A 20,536-nucleotide genomic window follows, 5' to 3' on the forward strand; every position below is an offset into this window, starting at 1 on the left:
ACCCAAAAACAAAAAAAAACATGTATATATGTGTTGAATAGATTCAAGCATCAGCCTCATCACCACCATCATGAGTAGGTTCTGGAACATTTTCCTCAGGAGCAACAACAGCAAATTGAGAAGCCTCTTCTGTCGCCATTTCCTTATCCACTTCCTTCAGATCCAAGCTTGCCAGGTCCACATCAGTAAGGTGCTTGACGAGGTACCGCCGCAGGAGCTCGAAGCCCTTGTAGTTCCAACTGAAGAGCATCGTGTTGTATTCGTCAGTTTGTTGAATGGCTTTGGCGAACTTAGCCACAATGGTCTTCACTCTCTCTTTTGCAGCCTGGATTTGTTCGTCCTTTTCCAAGGTCAGCTACCTCTCAACCTTTAGGTCGTTAAACAAGACCTTCACCTTTTCCTTGGCAGTGTTGGCCTCATCCGTGGCAGAGATGAGGTCCTTCCTCAGCTTCAAATTCTCCGCCTCCAGAACCTCCACCTTGGACCTCGCTAATGTGGCCTTTGCCTTTTGGCTTAGGTACTTCGATGTAATGTGTATGGTTTCACCCAGTACCTGGAAAGAAAAGAAAAAGAAAAAAAAAAAAGAAAAAGAAAAAAAAGATCCAACTTTCAAAACCATGTAAAAAAAAAAAAAAAAAAAAAAAAAGAGAAAGAAGGAAGAAAATTCAAGTCAGTGATGAACCAAATGAACACTTACTCTTTTCTTCAATCTCGATGGTGCGTAGGACGTAGGAGGAAGGCTCTAGACCCAGGCAGTGACGAGCCAAGGTTCTCGGATCAACCAATTTGTTGAAGTCGTTGATCGTCTTGGCGTACTCAATAGCTGCTTCTACGTGCCTCTTGTACCTACTCTTGAGCTTTGGATCTTCTTAACTGGGTAGACACAACAAACATAAATGTTAGCAACGATTAAAAAATAGAAAGAGAAAGAGTAAAGAAGAAGGAAAAAGGACTTGCTAAAGGACGATGCACCTAGACTTGGGGCTCTCCAATGATGGAGCAACCTAAGAATGTCACCCTAGAGTTCATCGAAAGGAGTTCCCACTCGTTCCCCAACACAAAAAAGAACCTCGATTTCCAATATCGGAAGGACAATGGTAGATCGGTGACGATCCTAGCCTTCATGACTCAGGGCACAAGTTCGTAGTACTTATACTTTTTTGACTCCTTTAGTTGTTACAAGTATGTGAACTTGTCCACCCTAATCATGTCCCCTTTAGTGACGGCCATCCATATCTCCATACAACTGATCACAATCCTCCATGAGTTTGGCATAAGTTGCCCAGGATCGATGTTGAAATGACTCAGAAGCTCCATAATGAAAGGGTGGACGGGAAACCTAAGGCCGCACTAGAAAGTGGCCTTATAGAAGCACACTTACCTAGGCGAAAAATGGCAAGCTCATTCCTCTTTATAAGGAAGACGAAACCTAATCCTCTCAAGGAATTGGAACCTATCCCTAAACCTAGAAAGGGTGTCAACGTCCAAACCACACACCTCCCTGAGGGTGTGGAAAGCCCTAACCTGCCTTGGGCCAGAGGCTGTAGTATCCTCCTCCATCTCAATGGGATCATTGCTAGACGACAATCCCGTTTCTAACTTACTAGGTCTTACCTTTGACATAACTCTTCGTTCACCCATTACTCCCTCAAACCAGTCCAATGACTCATGAAGTAAAGGAAGCGGATCAGCCAAAGCTAGACCTAAGCCACTACCCCAAAACACAAAATTTTCAATTAAAGAGCCAAAAGAACAAGAAGAACCTAGAGAAGCCCCTAAGCGTGCAAAGAAAAACGAAAGGGAAGGACAGAGTCTCCTAACCTCAGAGCTATCTACCATGGAACTCAAAAGAAGGGAAAAGGGGGAAAAACTCCAAATTCTAAAACAAGAAAATAAAAATACCAAAAATCTTTTTCTAGTAAATTCACTACGAAGAACAAAGTAAAAGGAAAGAAACCGTACCTCAAAAAGAACAAAAGGAGGAATGTGACAGGAATCTTGGAGAAGAAAAACGTAGAGTATCAATGGCTTAAAAGGAAGAAAGTAATGAGGAAAGAGAAAAGAGAGGCAGTTTAAAAGAGCTGGGCATGAAAAACTGAAAACCAGCAAAAAAACCCCAAGGACACGCGAGTGGAGCATTAAATCCCACCAATCAGACTATGCCATGTGGCTACGATGCATACGGCACCCCCACTATGCATTAAATGTGGAACAGAATCCAAGGGTCATGTTTGAGCAAGAAACCATTCATCTTCTAGTGATCGTCATGACATGTAAGGACAACCACAAAACTTGGGGGGCAGCTGATAGGCTCCACAAACACCCTTGCCTAAGCGAACCCATCAAGCACCATCGTCCACTTTCCAACCTTATGGACAAGAGAAGATAAGGACAGTTACAAACTAGCTGTCAGACTATTGGAAGCTCATCAAAGCCCATATTAATGAGCCCAGGGGCGTTACAAAGGAAGCATTAAAACCACAATAAAAGCCCCAACGACTAGAAGCAAGGGAGATATATATATACACCTTTTAGAACTAGACAAGGTACACTTTTTATACATACACAAACTATAGCATTGATATACAAAGGTTCTCATAATCTCTATTAGCTTCCATTCGCTAACTTCACCATCGGAGACTCCGTGGCTGGCACCACACTGGTGACCACCTAGAGAGGATTCTTTTCACGATTGTGTAGGTACAGAGACAGAGTACGTGTTGATCTATCTGGACGATCCTACTCGATTGACGATCAGAGCATCATCAATATATATAAACAATTTTTAACCGTGATTGAAGTAAATAAAATACAATTGTTCCTCTTATTCTCTTCCCTCTCTACCTTTTATCTTTTATTGTGAGAGCTTGAAAGTTTGTGTGAGCCTACCATCTTCCAACATTTGCATAGACGATCATTGGAGTAACGTTTAATTTAAATTAATTCATAAAAGGGGTTAACAATGGGTCTCATGGGTCATCTAACATGTGTGCTATCTCATAAAAAAGAAATGGGGCATTAGGGCCAAGCCGTTGCTCATAAAAATCAAACTGACACATTTCATGGCTAACATCTCATAGTAGGACTTTTTCTTTATACTTGTTCATTAGACTTTGTATACGTGAGTTGACATCTGATTGTAATTCAGGACCTGTAAGGTCACGGACCTATATATTCTAGTGTGCATTTGGGATCCTCCCAGAATATATTGTGGCCCCTAGTAATTATTTGGTTAGAACAAACAAACTCCAACATTTGCTTTGCTATAGTGTTGTTTACCTTCCTTTGGTCAGGTTCTGTGGCAAACCACTTAAGTTTATTCTTGATCACTGCTGCGTTGATACGCTTAAGTTCATTCAATGAGTAGAAGCCGACTCATGGGTCAGGCGATTTCGGGTGTCCAACACCTTCCTAAAATTGTACCTAAACTTTGAATCCATACTCTAATAGTAAGACTAGTCCTTCCATGTAAGGGTGCTATATTCATAATTCCTAAACCATAAAACTAGGTGGCGGTTCCTTGTATTTTCTCCGCTCCGGTCCACTCGGCCAAAATGTACTCCCTAAACCATGCGTTGTGCCCACAATGATCAATATAGTGATATATTTAAATTTAGTTGGTGAACTTTACATATAACACTTAAGAAACTGCATCTAAAATTACCATTCCTAAAATCAAACAAAAAATAACAATTTCATATAAGAGAGAGCCTAGATTAAATAATTGGAAGTCTTCTAAGAGCAAAGTAAGTCAATGTTAATTTGCATGGTAATATTGTAAGCAGTATCTATGAAATTTTGAAAAATAGGGGTTCGAGAAAGAAAGAAATTGCATTTAAATACTTTACAGATGGCCACGAGAGCGCCCAGATATAGAAAAATCGTATTAGGCATACAATAAGTAAATTTTTTTCTATAAGAGGCCATTTTGTAAGTTCATGAACAGTAATTAATATTGGTTTGTCTTCTGACCCATTTGCTAAAACATGTGTTAATGAGGGCTGTTTTAAATGTAATTAAGGGAGGTAATAGTCTGTTAAAGAGCTATTTGAAGATGTTGAAAAACAGAAAGTTTGAATTAATGAAATAGAAAAGAATAATGCTAGAGATACAAACTATGTTACAAAAAAATTTTCAAACTGCTGATGTGGTGGGTGATTATTGGTAAATGAAAATGTAATATTAATATTGGGTTTAGATGAAAACCAAGAAGAGAGGTTGGCCACATCAACATGTTGTAAAAATATTGTAAAATAGTTTGTGTCTGTAATATTACTCAATAGAAAAATAATAATACTAGAGATACAAACTATTTTACAAATTTTTTTACAAACTGCTGATGTAGTGAGTGATTATTGGTAAATGAAAATATGATATTAATGATGGACTTAAAAAAAACCAATAAGAGATTGGCTACATCAACATTTTGTAAAAATATTGTAAAATAGTTTGTCTATAACATTACTCAACAGAAAAAAAATAATGCTAGAGATACAAACTATTTTACAAAGAGATCATATGCAACAATATTCATGTCATAATACTTAAGTGTGGTTTATTTCCTTCTCAAAAAAAGAAAGAAAAAAAGAGTGGTTTATTAAATCATATGCAATGCATAAGTATATATATTACACCAAATAACTCTAAAATCAAAATTATTTATTACAAAATTTCAATAAACTCCTTACATTTATTCCACACTCATTCAATATATAACACTCTTATTTTTAATTAAAGTTCAACTAAAACAAGCTTAACTTCTAACAACAAAAACAATCTAGGTGGATAAGCAACAAAGTGTGCTTTAGACCATGAGGAATTAGTGTTATCATTCCATAGAAAAAATAGAACCATTGGAGTTTGAAAGCAAAGATGTAGCTTCATTTCTTGTTGGAGTACGATATGATGACACAAGAGTATCTAATTGGAGAAGAGGCAGGGGAGATTCAAAATTGAGCACTTGAATTACTTCCCTTATTGAAGGCCTACAATCGTGCTCAGAGTAAGTACACCAAAGCCCTACAGTCAACAAACACTTCATTTATTACTCATCAAAACGTCCTCCCAACCTTTGGTCAACTGCGGTAAGAACCTCTCCTCTTCCGTGGAGCACCTTAACCCAGTCCAACATGACTACTTGATCTTCTGGTGCATTGTGGTTGATTGGTTTTCTTCCACATGCTACCTCCAATGCAACAATTCCAAAACTATAGATATCTGATTCCTTACTAGCCCTACGAGTTATGACACATCTTGGGTCAATATAGCCCTTGGTACCTGCCAAATCAGTAATTCGTGATTCCTTAGCATGGTCTACAAGCCTTGCTAATCCAAAATCTCCAAGTTTGGCATTGAAATTTGAATCAAGCATGATATTGCTTGATTTTATATCCCTATGCAGCACACAACTTTCCCATCCTCCATGCAAGTAAAGCAAGGTTGAGGCCAAGTGTTGTACAATTTTGTACCTCGCATCCCATATCAATAAGGTATCTTCTTTAAAAAGATGTAAATCCAAGCTTCCATTGGACATGAAATCATAAACGAGTAATAGTTGTCCTCTACTTCTTTCGTGGCACCATCCAATGAGTTGCACCAAATTCCTGTGTCTCAATTTACTGATGATTTTTACTTCTGATTCATACTCCCTTATCCCTTGTCTAGACCCTTCTAATACCCTTTTTACTGCAACAATGGAGTCCAAGTCTTTTAAATATCCTCTATAGACCTCACCAAATCCTCCCTGGCCCAACTTTTCTTTGTTGTTGAAATTATTTGTTGCACGAGCCAATTCATCATATGAAAACCTCCTAGGCCCTATTTCTCTTTTAAATTCTTCATCAAGGGCATGATCATCTTCTTTATCCCTTCTATTCCTCTTCCACAACATAAATAGAAACAACCCAACGACAACCAAAGCAAATCCACCAACACTGAACCCCACAGCTAACCAAACGAATGTGTTGTTTTTCTTGTGACTGGCTGTGCTATTTTCAATTTCCAAACTTGAGCTAAAATCCCAAGAGTAAATAGTATGAATTGCAGATTCAAGTTCTGTTGCGGCTGAGAATCCAAAAACAACCCATTCAGCTAGTAATTTACTCAAATCAACTGGTTCAGAATAGTGCCATTTTCTCCAAAACCAGTGAAGACAACACTAAACTTATGTGAACTAGAGTTGTAACTAATCCATTCTTCATTTATTTTCCCTTCTCTAATAGAAATATTACTCAACCACGGCATAAAAGAAGTAGATTGCATAGAGCTGATATCAATACCTACATGTTCCTCAGGCGGATCCCATTCGGGATTTCTGTAGATATCAAATTCCACTGCAACAAAAGGATTATCGGTTGAATGTAAATCCTGGTCCATGCTAGCAAGGCCCAAGGAGCTACCTCTTGTAGTCATAGGAACCGTTGAATTCTTAGGGGCAAGGAAGAAAGCCAGACCGTCTGCATGTTTAGTTTGATTTTGTGAATTAATGGAAAAGGAAAAATGGGTTGTGAAATTTGTGACGTTATTGGAGGCCTTGTCCCACAGGTGCATGAGTTTGTAATACGTGACTCGACCCTTCAACTTCCTCCTGAGCTTAGCGCTCGTGAGTTGGATGGCATGGTTTTCTACAGCAGCTGATCTCTCACATGTAATGCCAGAGTTGAAACAACTAGTAAGTAACACTCTGGTTGTTAAGTGTAATTTGGAAGAAACTTGAGGGGAAATTGGAAATTTACTCACAAGATATTTTTGGGCCAAATTGGTAATTAAGCTTTTCAACTTAAGTCAGCCCCCCCTCCCCCCCCTTCTTCCTCATTTTTACATTGATCTTTCTCTGCTTCTCTTGTTTTTCTTGTGCTGCAAGCCTCTCCCTTCCTCTCACCCAAATCTCACTCCCTCTTCATCTCTCATGATCAGCCACCACTAGATTGTCCCTCTAGCCACCATGTACTCCTTTATTTGTGCCATTTCCCAACAAGAATTTAAGGTAAAAATCTCCAAGACCCTTCTTCTAATGTCATGGGTATCTATCCTATTTTGTTTGTATTGCTCTTTGATGTTGTGGGTTTTGTTTTGGGTGATGTTTTATTGAGGTGTTGGGAGACATTTAAGACTTTATTTGGAGGCTATTAATTTAATGAGATGAATTGGATGTTTTGTTTGGCAACCATGTGAGTTGGATTTCTTGAGGAATCATATGGGTTCTTGATTTATGTTGAGGATTGGATTGATTTTTGAAAATGAGTTCCTTCCATTTTGGGAAAGATTTTGACATATATGAAAGCTGATGGTATTGATTTTGAAAATTTTTAAATTGATATGTACATTATGCTTGTTGAATGCTAATTGTTTGATAAATTGCCTATATGAGTTATGGGGTTGAATTTCTCGCTTGCGTTGTGATGATTGTTATTTGAGGTTATGGATTGCATTCTTAGTTGTTAATGTGTGCTAACACATGTAGCTTTACAGTTAATCAAGTCTCAAAGCTTTTGGAATAGCATTAAAATTATAGTAACTTTCTTTTGGGACTCCAAATCTGTCCCTGAGAGATTTGAGTCAGCTGCAATAGGTGATTTTTAATAAATTATAGAAAAATCATTTTGAGCTGAAGTTTTGAAGGTACATACTACACATATAAGAGCTTATCCCTATTTAATTTCAAGTTAATCAGACGACTTTTCAGGGACCAAACGATTTTTACAAAATGGCTGGCCTGCTTTGTACTGAATCTGAAAGTGCGATAAAAATGCTGAGATTTTATGGAACTTACTTCAAATATTTATTGATTGGATTGGCTTGTAAATTCATGTGCTTTCTTTGACATGTGTTTTACTTGGTAAATTTTAGTAACGGTTTAGTTTAATCATTTAGTGCTCAAAAGGGAAACTCATGAGATATGCTACCTCTATTTTGAATTGATGTGTTTTATGTTATGTTTATATGTGCACATTGCTTGCAGTGGAGACTTAAATTGCTTTGGTTTTGTGCTGTGACACTATGAGTTTGTATGCTTGTTTGGTTCCCGTTTGGGAATGGGTACTTGTCTTGGGATGGTCAAGCTAGGCTTTAGGGCCTTAGGTTTGATTTCTAAGGGAATCCTTTCCGATTTATGGAGACAAAATTTGATAGCGTACTTTTGTAGTAGGCCTTGTTATTAATAGGCTTGATACTTGTGCTTCTAGGTTCCAAAGTACTTGGTGATGGAACTAGTAACTTGATTGGTTCAATGCGGTGCCTGGTTGAGGTAAATTTGGATTGGATTGTTGAGGTAAGTAGCTTTTTAATGGGATTTTGGAAAATAACAATGTTGCATAAATGTTGTTTGGGGTTAAATACATTTTGGAATATAATTCTTGAAACTATGTTTCCTAAAAGGAGTTGTGTTGTGGCCCTACTATATGTGATTATATATGAAAAATGCATCATGTTTAATATTTGCATATAGGGAAATGCATGAATGTTTGGCATGGAAAAGAAAAGTATCCTTGAATTCATTTGATAGTGGATTTCATGGATTTATAGTATTATTTGGAAATACTAAAGACGTTTTGTCTTAAATTGTATTATTTTGGGAAATTGATGCAAAATATTTTGACAAGAAATGGTTTTGAGGACCTTGAGAATATTGTGGATATTTGGTTATTGAAATATCTTATGAAACTACTTGGAAGTAAACTATGTATTTGAATACATTTAACTTGTGAGCTTTTGATTTGGGTTTGCCCTTGTGCTATGATGTTGGTGATTACCCTGTCTTTGTGACGTGTGATTACCCCGTTTTCGTGACGACAAGCCAAGTTGGAGGCTCTCGCTTTGCATGACATAGGTAAATCCTTGAGTGTGTGGGTGAGACTGCTGCCCATAGGGCTAAAAGACCACATGCAAAAGGGGTACTGTGTGATGCGTCATTCCCTGCTGCTCATTGGGGGAAGAGGTAAATCCTTGAGTGTGTGGGTGAGGCTAGGTAGGGCCAAAAGACCACATGCAAAAGAGGTATTGCATGACGCGTTATCCCCTACTGCCCATTAAGAGGGGGGGGGGGGATAGGTAAATCCTTGAGGGTGTGGGTGAGGCTAGGCAGCACCAATAGACCACATGCCAAAAGAGGTACATATCATGCTAGTGTGTTTGGGTTCCGACTTGTTTGTGGCAGTATGATGTCTTAGTGACATTTCCGTCTTTGTGGCTCCTTGGGTGAGGTTTCTAGTTTATGAAATGATATTGGATATTTTTATGGCTTACAGTGAATAAAATATAGTTTCATAGTTATTTTGGAAAGCTTGGTGCTATATTATTCTTATCATTCTTGTCGTGTTATTAATGAAATTGATTTTACATAAATTAAATGAAAATTCCCAAATTATAGCATTTTTTGTAAAATGCTCATTATCATGAAACTTGCATTTCCCCCCACCCCATTAATTATGCTACTTATTGAGCTTTAGCTCATTCCAATCTCCAATAGTTTTACAGATAAGTTAGCTACATGTCGGGCATGGAGCTTAATTTATTGGTGATGATTGGAGTGCTATATTAAATTGGGAGACTTGGGCAATGGTTGATGACTCAATCTTGCAAAGTTTAGCGAGATTCTAATTAATTCTATTGGAGGTTGGATACTTGAGGTTTGTTAGCTTTAGGCATTGTAGGCCTAACTCCAATGTTGATGTTGTGTATTCTAGAAAGGATTGTGGTTTTGTGTTATCCATTTGGAGCTTTGAAATATATTCATGTATTATTTGGAGGCACATGATTTGAGTTATTGTTTGTAAATGTGTTATAGAGATCTGACTTGTAATATGGAGATTTTAGTATGGTTATTTATTCTTATCATGTGTTGAGGAGGGAAAAAAAAAAAAACTCCTATATTCTCACTCTTAATGGTTCTTCTCTTACGCTTTGGACCCTTTTGGGTTTGGGATGTGACATAAAATTAGAGAAGTTGAAGGATATAGTACTTGTACATGGGGTTAGTAGGGAGAAGTAAGTGGTGATCATGAAGATGTAAAAGAAGACGATAAGCTGTAGAAATAAGAAGTGTTTGATCGTGAGGTTGTAAACAACCATGATTGGAAAACTCTGATCTTGAAGTTGTTAACTATTACGATTGCAACTTTGAGATGATATATTTCTTTGCAGAATGACTTTAAAGTGAGGTTGTAATATATATATATATATATATAGCAAATTGTAACCATTGGAATTTTCCAAGGGCAGACTCGCTCAATATTGGTTTGTCAAGGGAAAGCAGTGCGGTTAAAGAAAGTAAGTCAGTCAAGAGTCAGGAACGCACTCTTTAATAGTTAATATTTTTTTTTTTTATTGAGATATCAACTAAAAAAAAAACTCCAGCATATATATAGCAATAAAGAGTGGGCCATGATATTGAGACATGGGAGCCCAAAGGAAGCTTAATCATGACATTAACCACTTCTGTGGTGTATGCAATGATCTCTCTTTTACGCTCTTTTCGTAGGTTTGAGGTATCACATACTCGTAAGAAAGAAAATAATTTTGCCCATTTATTAGCAAAACATACTCAGGATATTGAGTAATATTTTTTTGATAATCAGATATTGAGTGGTATATTACCTGAATTGAAGAGATCTTTTTTTTTTTTTTTTTTTTTTTCTTCTAAAAATTGATTTGTCAAATGATGTAATTTACTATTTTCTTTTCATTCATTTCAATGAAATTACAATTTTCGATAAAAAAAATAAATATCCTAATGCTAGGGATGGAGTTAGGACTTGTAGTTAGGAGAGGCAACTTTGCCACAGGGGTGTTTTTTTTTTTTGGTGACTTTGAGGCATGTTCTCGGGTAAGGACAATTGTTTTGTTTGAAAATTTTTAAAATGCCAGCTTTTTTGTTTTGGGTAAAATTGGTTGATTAGATTTAATTTTTTTTAGCTTTGCGATTGGCAATTTTTGTTGTTAGGCTAAATTTTTTGGACTTATATATTTTGTTTTAATTTTTAAATTTATAGATTATTTCTATGGTCTTTAAAAAGAACAAAATGCTAAAGTTACAATTTTTTTTTTTTTACAAATTGCTGATGTGGTGAGTGGTTATTGATTATTGATAAGAAAAAAAATGGTATAAGTGGTGGGTCGAAATGCTAACCAATAAGAATTTGCTATCTCAATAGATTGTAAAAATATTGTAGAAAAATTTGTAATTATAACATTACTCTTAAAAGAATTAAAGATATTATTAAAGGTGCAAAATGTAATTTATTAAAAAAAATTGCTAAAATTAATACATAGTATATATTCTTGTAGGGATAAGGGCCCAGGATCATATATTGGGCCTTGGGCTTTGTCTGAGTACGTTGAATGGTCTGAGGAGGAACAAATAATTATTAGGAGTTCCAATTTAAAGTCTCATAAGTAAGGAATGAATGAAAGGTGGTTCGAGGAGGAACTCCTCCTCGGATATGATGAATGCAGCTCAAGTAACTATTCCAACAATTAGAATGACCCTCCAAGAAGCTCCAATGATAGGGACGTGCCTCATGAACATACGAGAAGGAAGGAAACCCAAAAATATCTAAGGAAAAGCTACTACCACTGCATTAAATGCACTGCAGCTACTTTTCTAGTCGCATTTATGTGGAGAAGACCTCTGAACAGTGCTGCCTTAGCTACCACAACTCACAGAAAGCCAAAGAAGGTGTCTGATGGGACAGATACTCAAGTAAGGGTTCATACTGTCATGACCCTAACCTGTACTATAGAATTTAGAGCCTGACCGGTATGTTAATATCAAGTTTACCTCAATACTATCACAAACCAACCTAAACTGAAGGTACTTATCAAGAATTATTTCTTGAATTCCTGCTTATTTTCTTGCATAAAAGCCATAATATACAAAAATGATGGAAACCTTGAAATTTCGTTTCCTTTGAACTTGGAAAATTATCACTTGGCTGAAACTTAAGGTATCCATGTAAATATTACAATATCAAAGCTTCATGCACTTAAAATTAATTAAGATAATAACATGCATATAAACCCATAAATTAATTATGAAATTAGGCTGGGGTGTTACATCCTTCCCTTCGTAAAAATTTTCGTCCTCGAAAATTGTACACATACCATCAACAAAGAGATTTGAATACTTTTGCCTCATTTCCTCTGCCTCCCAGGTTGCCTTTTCTCTAGCCTCCTTAGTGATGAAACCCTAGCCTCCTTAGTGATGAAACCCTTCTCATCCCAAACCCTAATTATCTTTTCCTCCAACTTATATTTTAACACATCAGAGATGTGGGCTTGGTGGGGTAGTGGGCGGGAGTTTAAAATCCACTTAAGCTTATCTCTTTAGTCTCCAAGAGGCCCATAAAACTTCTTTCTCTTTTCTTTTTATTTATTTATTTTAATTGTCTCACTAAATTTATATGCACTAAAACTTTAATTTTCTCACCTATTTGTAGCACCACAAAATTGTCTACTCCCATCTTACTGTGCACACATAAACTCTATATTAAAATTGACAAGGTACAGTGATAATTATAAAATCAAAATTGGGATATTACACTCTTCCCCCCTTAAAATAAGTTTAGTCCTCTAAACTTGATGTACCTTAGTCCTTGAACATAGAGAGATATTAGTCAACCAAATTAGCATCACTAAAACTCAGTACTGTCCATAATATGTATGAATGGCAATCTTAAGAATATCTTCCTTCTTAACTTTGAGTTGATGATAACCTGATTTAAGGACAATCTTGGGTAATCAACATTTTTTTTTTCCTCAGTCATCTTATTCAATCGCCTATTGTCTACGCATAATATCTTTTCCACATGGAAAATACCTCGTTGAATATAATCCCTATTTAGAACTCAAAAGTATCATGATAACCAATCTACATTATATCATATCAAAATCTCAAATCTTAAAGAGAATTAAGTCAGCCATTACATCCTTATCTACTATCATAACCATACAATACTTACATAAACTCAGCAACCATTGTTTCACTTAATAAGAGAAAATAAGGAGATGATACCTAACTTAGTTTCCTCATCACTTTGCCTAGTAATAGCAAACACTAGTCCTTGGATTTTTGGCCTTTGATTCATATCATTAAGCTTAACCATCGGCTTAGTCTTCAAAGCTGGGAAATCTTTGATACGATGACCCATTTTTCCACACTTAAAACATGCCCCACTTTCACGATAGCAAACACCGTTATGCTTTTTACCACACTTTGAACAATTCTCTATTACATGTTGCACCACCTTAGGCTTTAGTTCTATTGTAGTCTTCTTTGTGAATGGTTTGTCATTTTCATTTTCTTTTTGAGATTCTTCAGGCTTGGATCTCTTTTTATTTTGATCTCTAATGCTCTGATAGTCTTCACATTCCTTCTTAACAACTTTTGCAGTTTCTACTACCTTAGAATAAGCCTTCAATCGTAACGCTGCCATCCTAGTTCTGATACTTGGTTGTAGACCCCTTTGAAATTTCTTAGCCTTCCTAACGTCATCAGACACAATATGAGGAGCAAATCGAGCCAACTCAGTAAATTTAGCCTTATACTGTAACACCGTTTTATTCCCTTGAATGAGCTCCACAAACTCCACTTCTTTCTCATCCCGTACACTTTATGGAAAATATTTCTCATAAAAAGCATCAAGGAAAATAGTCCAAGTCAATATCTCATCTTTCTCAAGTGGCAAAGTCTTTTTAGTGGATCTCCACCAATGCTTTGCTTCCCCTTTCAGCATAAATGAAGCAAAAGAGACTTTTTGCACTTCAGTACAACCAACCACATCAAATATTTTCTCCATTTGCATTATCCAAGTCTCTACTTCTGTAGGATCAGGGTTTCCTAAAAAATGAAGGAGGACCCATTTTCCTGAATTGCTTAATGGTGCATCCTTCAATCTTAGCATCTTTGGGCTTAGCTGTTCCACTAGTACTAACATGTTTTTCCACCACCTCAGCAAGACTTCTAATAGCATTAAAAACACCCTCAAGGTTTCCAAGATTTGGCTCAGAACTAGAAGGGGCAGAATTGCGGGGTGGCATTTTCCTATAACCAAACAAACAGCACTTTAGAGTTGGGTAAACCTCAAAGAAAAATCATAGTATACAAGAGATACTAAAGCTTTTACATTTCTTATGATCCTAAGCATACAGGTACACAGCTTCTAACAATTATCAAACCCATAAAATACCCATTGATTATCCAATGATTCAAGCCTATTCTTCCACATCCTATACAAAAACATCAAAAGTCCTAAATGTCTACAGAATCATAACCTAGAGCTCTGATACCAACACTGTCACGACCCAAATCCATGGAACATGAATTTAGATACATGACTAACTTGCTGAACTTATATAAATTACTAAACATAATTAATCCAAAATAAATTAAAACTCCAAAGAAACAATACTCTTAAAAACCTCTTACAAAAATCTAAACTCCACAAATAGGAAATAATCTCCACTGTATAAAACATGAATTACAAAATAAAAGTAGCTAAAATTCTATAAGTCTTCAAGTAATACTGAAATTGCCTACAACTTCCGTGCTCTACCTTGCATCTTACAAAGCGATCCAAAGGTTCTAAATTCCCAACTACACTTTAATCTAAAAAAGAATGGTAATTGATGGGGTGAGCCATACATCCAGTAAGTAATTATGCAGAATATACAACGGAATAGAGTCAAGCAAAGCACGAGTATTTTGATTTTTCACAAACTCATTCAATGATATCAGAAATAATTATTCCAAAACATATAATAAATCACTTAATACATATATAATCACATCTTAAAATCATTTGAAATCAAATACATATAATTGATCAGAGCACAGTGTCACATATACACATCACATATTCTCACATACAATCCTATGAGTAGATACCAACATCTAACCCCTGCTGGTGAGGGATCAACACATATTCTCACATACAATCTCATGAGCACATATATCTGATATATCTGATCAATTCAAAAAAGAAAAAAAAAAAAACCACTTATTTTGAGTCACATATCACAAAGCAAAGTTTATACAAAATATAATAATTTACTTGGTATTAACAAATTTTTTTCAAATACAGATGCATATCAAAGATCACAATATCGAATAGAACATAAACCAAAGGATGCTTGACTCTCTTAGGGAATGAATAGAGACTGAGGAGTTTATGTAAACATACTACAATTCTTGAGTAAATCTGAAAATTAAATTTGCTAAAAGAAACATTTTAAATACCATTTGGAGGATAGGAATATGACCTTGAAATCACTTGGTTTTAACAAATTTATAGAACAAGGACCTTTTTAGAAAACTTACATTGAAACTCAATTATTTATGGAAAATAGTTTAGTTTAAAAATCATCTTTTAAATGAGATTTGGACATTCAAAACTTATTTAAAATTCGAAGTATCTCTTTAAAAAATTATTTAGTAGTCGAAATTTCTCTTTCAATGATACAAAAATACTTTTGACAAACTTTAGAAAATATAAGTTTGAAATACAAAACTTTTGAAAACTTCTAAGAACCGAATGGACAAAACTTGTGCATATTATGCATAATTACTTACAGCACTTGAATCTCTATGAAAGTCCAGCCGAAACAACCTCCAAAAAACCTCAAAACACTCTTAAATAAGACCTATATTCAATCATAGAAATTACTTACTATCCACCACAAAATATAAAATTTATCGAATTATACAAACTAACTCACTAAGAAAATATTTTGCTAAACTAATAACACTTTTAACATTAAATTAAAGTTTCTCTACCCAAGAATATGTTTCCTTGAATTTATCAAATCTCTGGGGCAACAGCTAATACTTTAGGATTTAAGTTAATCTACATAACCCCAAAAACGTTAAAGCCACCTAATATATATAACCACAATAGAAAACCTTACAACCATCCTAATATATATATAACCACAATTGAAAAGGTGAAAGCCTCATGACTGAAGATTTGATCGGTGACTTGTTCATGGATATACACGGTGGCCAATTCTAGAATTTAGTATATATATATATATATATATATACAAACCAATGAAGACGTAAAGCTATATAAATGAGTTGAGTTTCGTAATCCGTGGCTTTGTTCTAAAATACTCACAGTGGCTACCTACAATTTAATATACATATAACCAAAAGGAGATGTAAAGCCATATACATAACCTTTCTCAATTCACGGCTTGTACTAGAATGCACACAGTGGGCAACTTGGGGTTAATACATATTAACCCATGATAAAATTCTAAACCTTTGATTCTTTGATTTTAACAATTGAAAAATCATACCTGAAATCCTTTGGTTGCCTCTTTAATTAACTCCAAGGAAAAAAAATACACCTTCTAGCCTCCTTAGTGACGAAACCCTAGCCTCCTTAGTGATGAAACCCTTCTCATCCCAAACCCTAATTATCTTTTCCTCCAACTTATATTTTAACACATCAGAGATGTGGGCTTGGTGGGGTAGCGGGCTGGAGTTTAAAATCCACTTAAGCTTATCTCTTTAGTCTCCAAGAGGTCCATAAAACATCTTTCTCTTTTCTTTATATTTATTTATTTTAATTGCCTCACTAAATTTATATGCACTAAAACTTTAATTTTCTCACCTATTTGTAGCACCACAAAATTGTCTACTCCCATCTTACTGTGCACACACATATAGGACATCAACTCTATATTAAAATTGACAAGGTACAATGATAATTATAAAATCAAAATTGGGGTATTACACAAAAGTAGCCATCCCAATGCTAGACTGATAGCTATTGTTGTAGGCAAACTCAATTAACAGTAAATGACTATCCCATCTGCCTCCTAAATCCAAAACACAAGCCCGCAACATGTCCTCAAAGGTCTGAATAATACGTTCAAATTGTCCATCTGTCTGAAGATGGTAAGCTGTGCTGAATGTCAGTTTAGTACCCATAGCTGTCTGTAAGCTCTCCCAAAAATGCGAAGTAATCTTAGGATCTCTATTAGACACAATGGATGAAGGAACCCCATGTAATCTCACAATTTCTTGTATATACAACTCAGCAAGCTTATTTAAAGGATAGTTAACCTTCACACGAAGAAAATGAGTTGACTTGGTTACTCGATCTATAATCATCCAAACCCAATCATAACCTTGAAGTGATTTTGGGAGTCTCACAACAAAATCCATAGAAATATGCACTCAGGAATAGGGAGAGGCTGTAATAGTCCTCCAGGTCGTTGATGTTCAGCTTTTATTTGTTGACAAGTCAAGCAACGACTTACAAATTCAGCAATATCTTTCTTCATACCACTCCACCAGAAATTTCCTCTCAAGTCCCGATACATTTTGGTACTACCTAGATGTATAGTATAGGGAGTACAATGAGCTTCTTCCATAATCTGTCTTTTCAACTCATTATCTACTGGAACACAGAATCTGGAACCATGCATTAAAACACCATCCTTACTAATGAGAAAACCAGGTATATTGCCATTAGATGCTCTATCACGAATCTTAGCTAATTCTGGATCATTAAATTGAGAGGCCTTAATTTTCTCCAATAAGATAGGCTTCACAACTAGAGTGGAAAAACATGTACTTGAACCCCTGATTATCAACTCAATCCCCATCCGTTGTAAATTTGCCAAAATTATTTTTTGAGTGGTTAGCATGCAAGCTAATTGTCCCGAAGACTTTTAACTCAAAGCATCTGCCACCACATTTGCTTTGCCAGGATGATATTCAATGGAGCAATCATAGTCATTTATCAACTCCAACCATCTTCTTTGCCTAAGATTCAACTCTTTATGTGTAAACAAATATTTGAGACTCTTGTGATCTGTGTATATCATACAAGGTTCACCATACAAATGGTGTCTCCAAATTTTAAGAGCAAAGACCACTGTTGCTAATTCCAAGTCATGAGTAGGATAATTTTGTTCATATGACTTTAGTTGTCTAGAGGCATAAGCTATGACCTTCTCTTGTTGCATGAGAACACATCCCAAACCTTTCTTAGAAGCATCACTGTATATCACAAAACCTCCTGAACTTGAAGGTAAAGTAAGTACTGGAGCTGTAACTAGTCTTTGTTTTAATTCCTTAAAACTATGCTCACATTTATCAGTCCATTCAAACTTCACTACTTTCCTGGTTAAATTGGTTAGAGGCCCGGATATCTTGGAGAAACCTTCTATAAATCATCGATAATAACCAGCCAAGCCCAAGAAACTACGAACCTCTGAGATAGTCTTTGGTCTTTCCTAATTCACTGTAGCTTCAATCTTCTTTGGATCAATAGAAATTACATCCTTTGATATCACATGTCCTAAGAAAGAAATTTGTGCTAGCCAAAATTCACACTTCTTTAGTTTGGCATAAAGTTGCTTGTCCCTTAAAGTCTGCAATACAATCCGCAAATGCTTCACATGATCTTCCTGGCTCTTAGAGTATACTAAAATGTCATCAATGAATATCACCACAAACTGATCTAAGTAAGGTTGAAACACTCTATTCATTAAATCCATAAAAGTAGCTGGTGCATTTGTCAATACAAAAGGTATCACAAGAAATTCACAATGACCATATCGGGTTTGAAAGGCAGTTTTCAGTATATCATCCTTCTTCACCTTCAATTGATGATAGCCAGAACGCAAATTAATTTTTGAGAAAATTGATGCTCCTTGTAATTGATCGAATAAATCATCTATTCGGGGAAGGGGACTTGTTCTTCACTGTTACCTTATTCAATTCCCGATAATCAATACAAAGTCTCAAACTTCTATCCTTCTTTTTAACAAATAGAACTGGTGCACCCCATGGTGAAACACTTGGCCTAATAAAACCCTTATTAAGTAGATCTTGTAATTGCAATTTTAACTCTCTAAGTTCAGCTGGGGCCATTCTAGAAGAAGCCTTAGATATAGGACCAATATCAAGCAAAAGTTCAATAGAGAATTCAACCTCTCTATCTGGAGGTAGGCTAGGTAACTCCTCTAGAAAGACATTAGCAAATTCCTTTACAATAGGAATATCTTCTAACTTCTCATTAGTAGCTTCAGAGTTAATCATATATGCCAAAAAGCCACGACACCCCTTTTTAAGCATATTACTAGCTTGAAGAGTAGAAATTATACTTAATGGTTTAACCTTTCTATCTCCCTCAAAATAAAATTTAGATTGGCTAGGTATATGGAAAATTACACGTTTTTCAAAACATTCTACAACTGCATGGTGAGTCAACAACCAATCCTTACCCAAAATGGCATCAAAGTCATGCATATTTATAACACCCATTGAGCACACAAAATTACACCCGAAGGAATAGACACCCATAGTTCACAATCCAACAATTCAGGACTTATGTGTAATACATCAGCAAAAGCAGGGGATACAAAAGAGTGTGAAGAGCCAGAATCAAATAAAACATGAGCAGCTTTAGAGCAAACATTGAGAGTACCTAATACCACATCCGGTGTTGCTTGTGCATCTTGTTTAGTGAGGACAAAAACTCTTCCCTGGACCATTGGCCTCTTTTGTCCACTCCCAGCATTGGAGTTCCCTTTGTTAGAATTATTTAGACAATTCCTAATAAAATGACCAGGTTTGCCACAACGAAAACATGTATTGTTGGTAGCCCGACACTCTCCAGAATGAGGCCTTCCGCAATGGGCACATTTTTCTACAGCTCTTGGCAGGTTCTTAGTGGTATTTTTCTTGGAGGAGTTAAGGGAAGATTTTCCTTTCTAGGGCTAGTTAAACTTCATTGTCTTGCCTTTATCTTGTTCCATTAATGCTTTCATTTTATTACGTTCATGAATGTCTTCTTCTATAGCTTCAGCAAGTGTAACCAAATTCTTGTAGTCCTCAACTCGAGAAGTAGTCGAACATTGTCTGATTTTGAAATTCAACCCCTTGCAAAACTTCTTAACCCTTAAAGCTTCAGTAGAAACAAGTTGAGGAGCAAAACGAGACAACTTAGTAAACTTTGCTTCATATTGAGCAACCCCCATACTCCCTTGGACAAGTTCATCAAAATTTTCAGCTTGTTTATCTCTGAAGCGTTCTATAAAAAATTGCTCATAAAATTTCTTCACAAACTTTGCCCAACTAATTTGGGCATTATCACCTCTTCCTTCTAAGAGAAGTCTCTCTGCTGATTTCCACCATATTTTAGTAGGACTTTCAAACATGTATGTAGCATAATTCACCTCCTGAGAATCTGTGCATCCAAGGAATTTAAAAATCTTTTCCATCCTAAAAATGCAACTTTCGGCTTCTAATGGATTTGTAGTGCCACTAAAAGAAGGAGGCCTTTGTTTTAGAAAAGCCTCTTGGGTAGAACCTTGGCTAACTCCAGCTGGAGGATGGATATTAGCTGCCTTTTAGGCAATCTCCTCCAAAACTTGGTTGCACACATTACTTATATCTGAAGCTTGCATCCTATTAAGAAACGACATCATACATGCTAGGATACCATTTTTTATTATTAACATATTCATAATCATGAACATTATAATTTAAACTCAACATGTATGTGCGGTAAATTAGGCATGC

The 20,536-nt window shown here is 35.8% G+C and overlaps 1 protein-coding gene and 1 pseudogene across 1 annotated transcript; both read right to left on the reverse strand.

Moving 5' to 3' along the window:
* Positions 1-4,828: 4,828 nt before the first annotated feature.
* LOC115967062 lies at positions 4,829-10,068 on the reverse strand (annotated as a pseudogene).
* A 9,663-nt stretch (positions 10,069-19,731) lies between these two features.
* On the reverse strand, positions 19,732-20,235 carry LOC115967063. The gene has a single exon (XM_031086149.1). The coding sequence runs from the start codon at positions 20,233-20,235 to the stop codon at positions 19,732-19,734; it is 504 nt and encodes a 167-aa protein (XP_030942009.1).
* Positions 20,236-20,536: the final 301 nt, after the last annotated feature.

The sequence above is a fragment of the Quercus lobata genome, chromosome 11 (assembly GCF_001633185.2).
Source record: "Quercus lobata isolate SW786 chromosome 11, ValleyOak3.0 Primary Assembly, whole genome shotgun sequence".
In the NCBI taxonomy this organism is placed as follows: domain Eukaryota; kingdom Viridiplantae; phylum Streptophyta; class Magnoliopsida; order Fagales; family Fagaceae; genus Quercus; species Quercus lobata.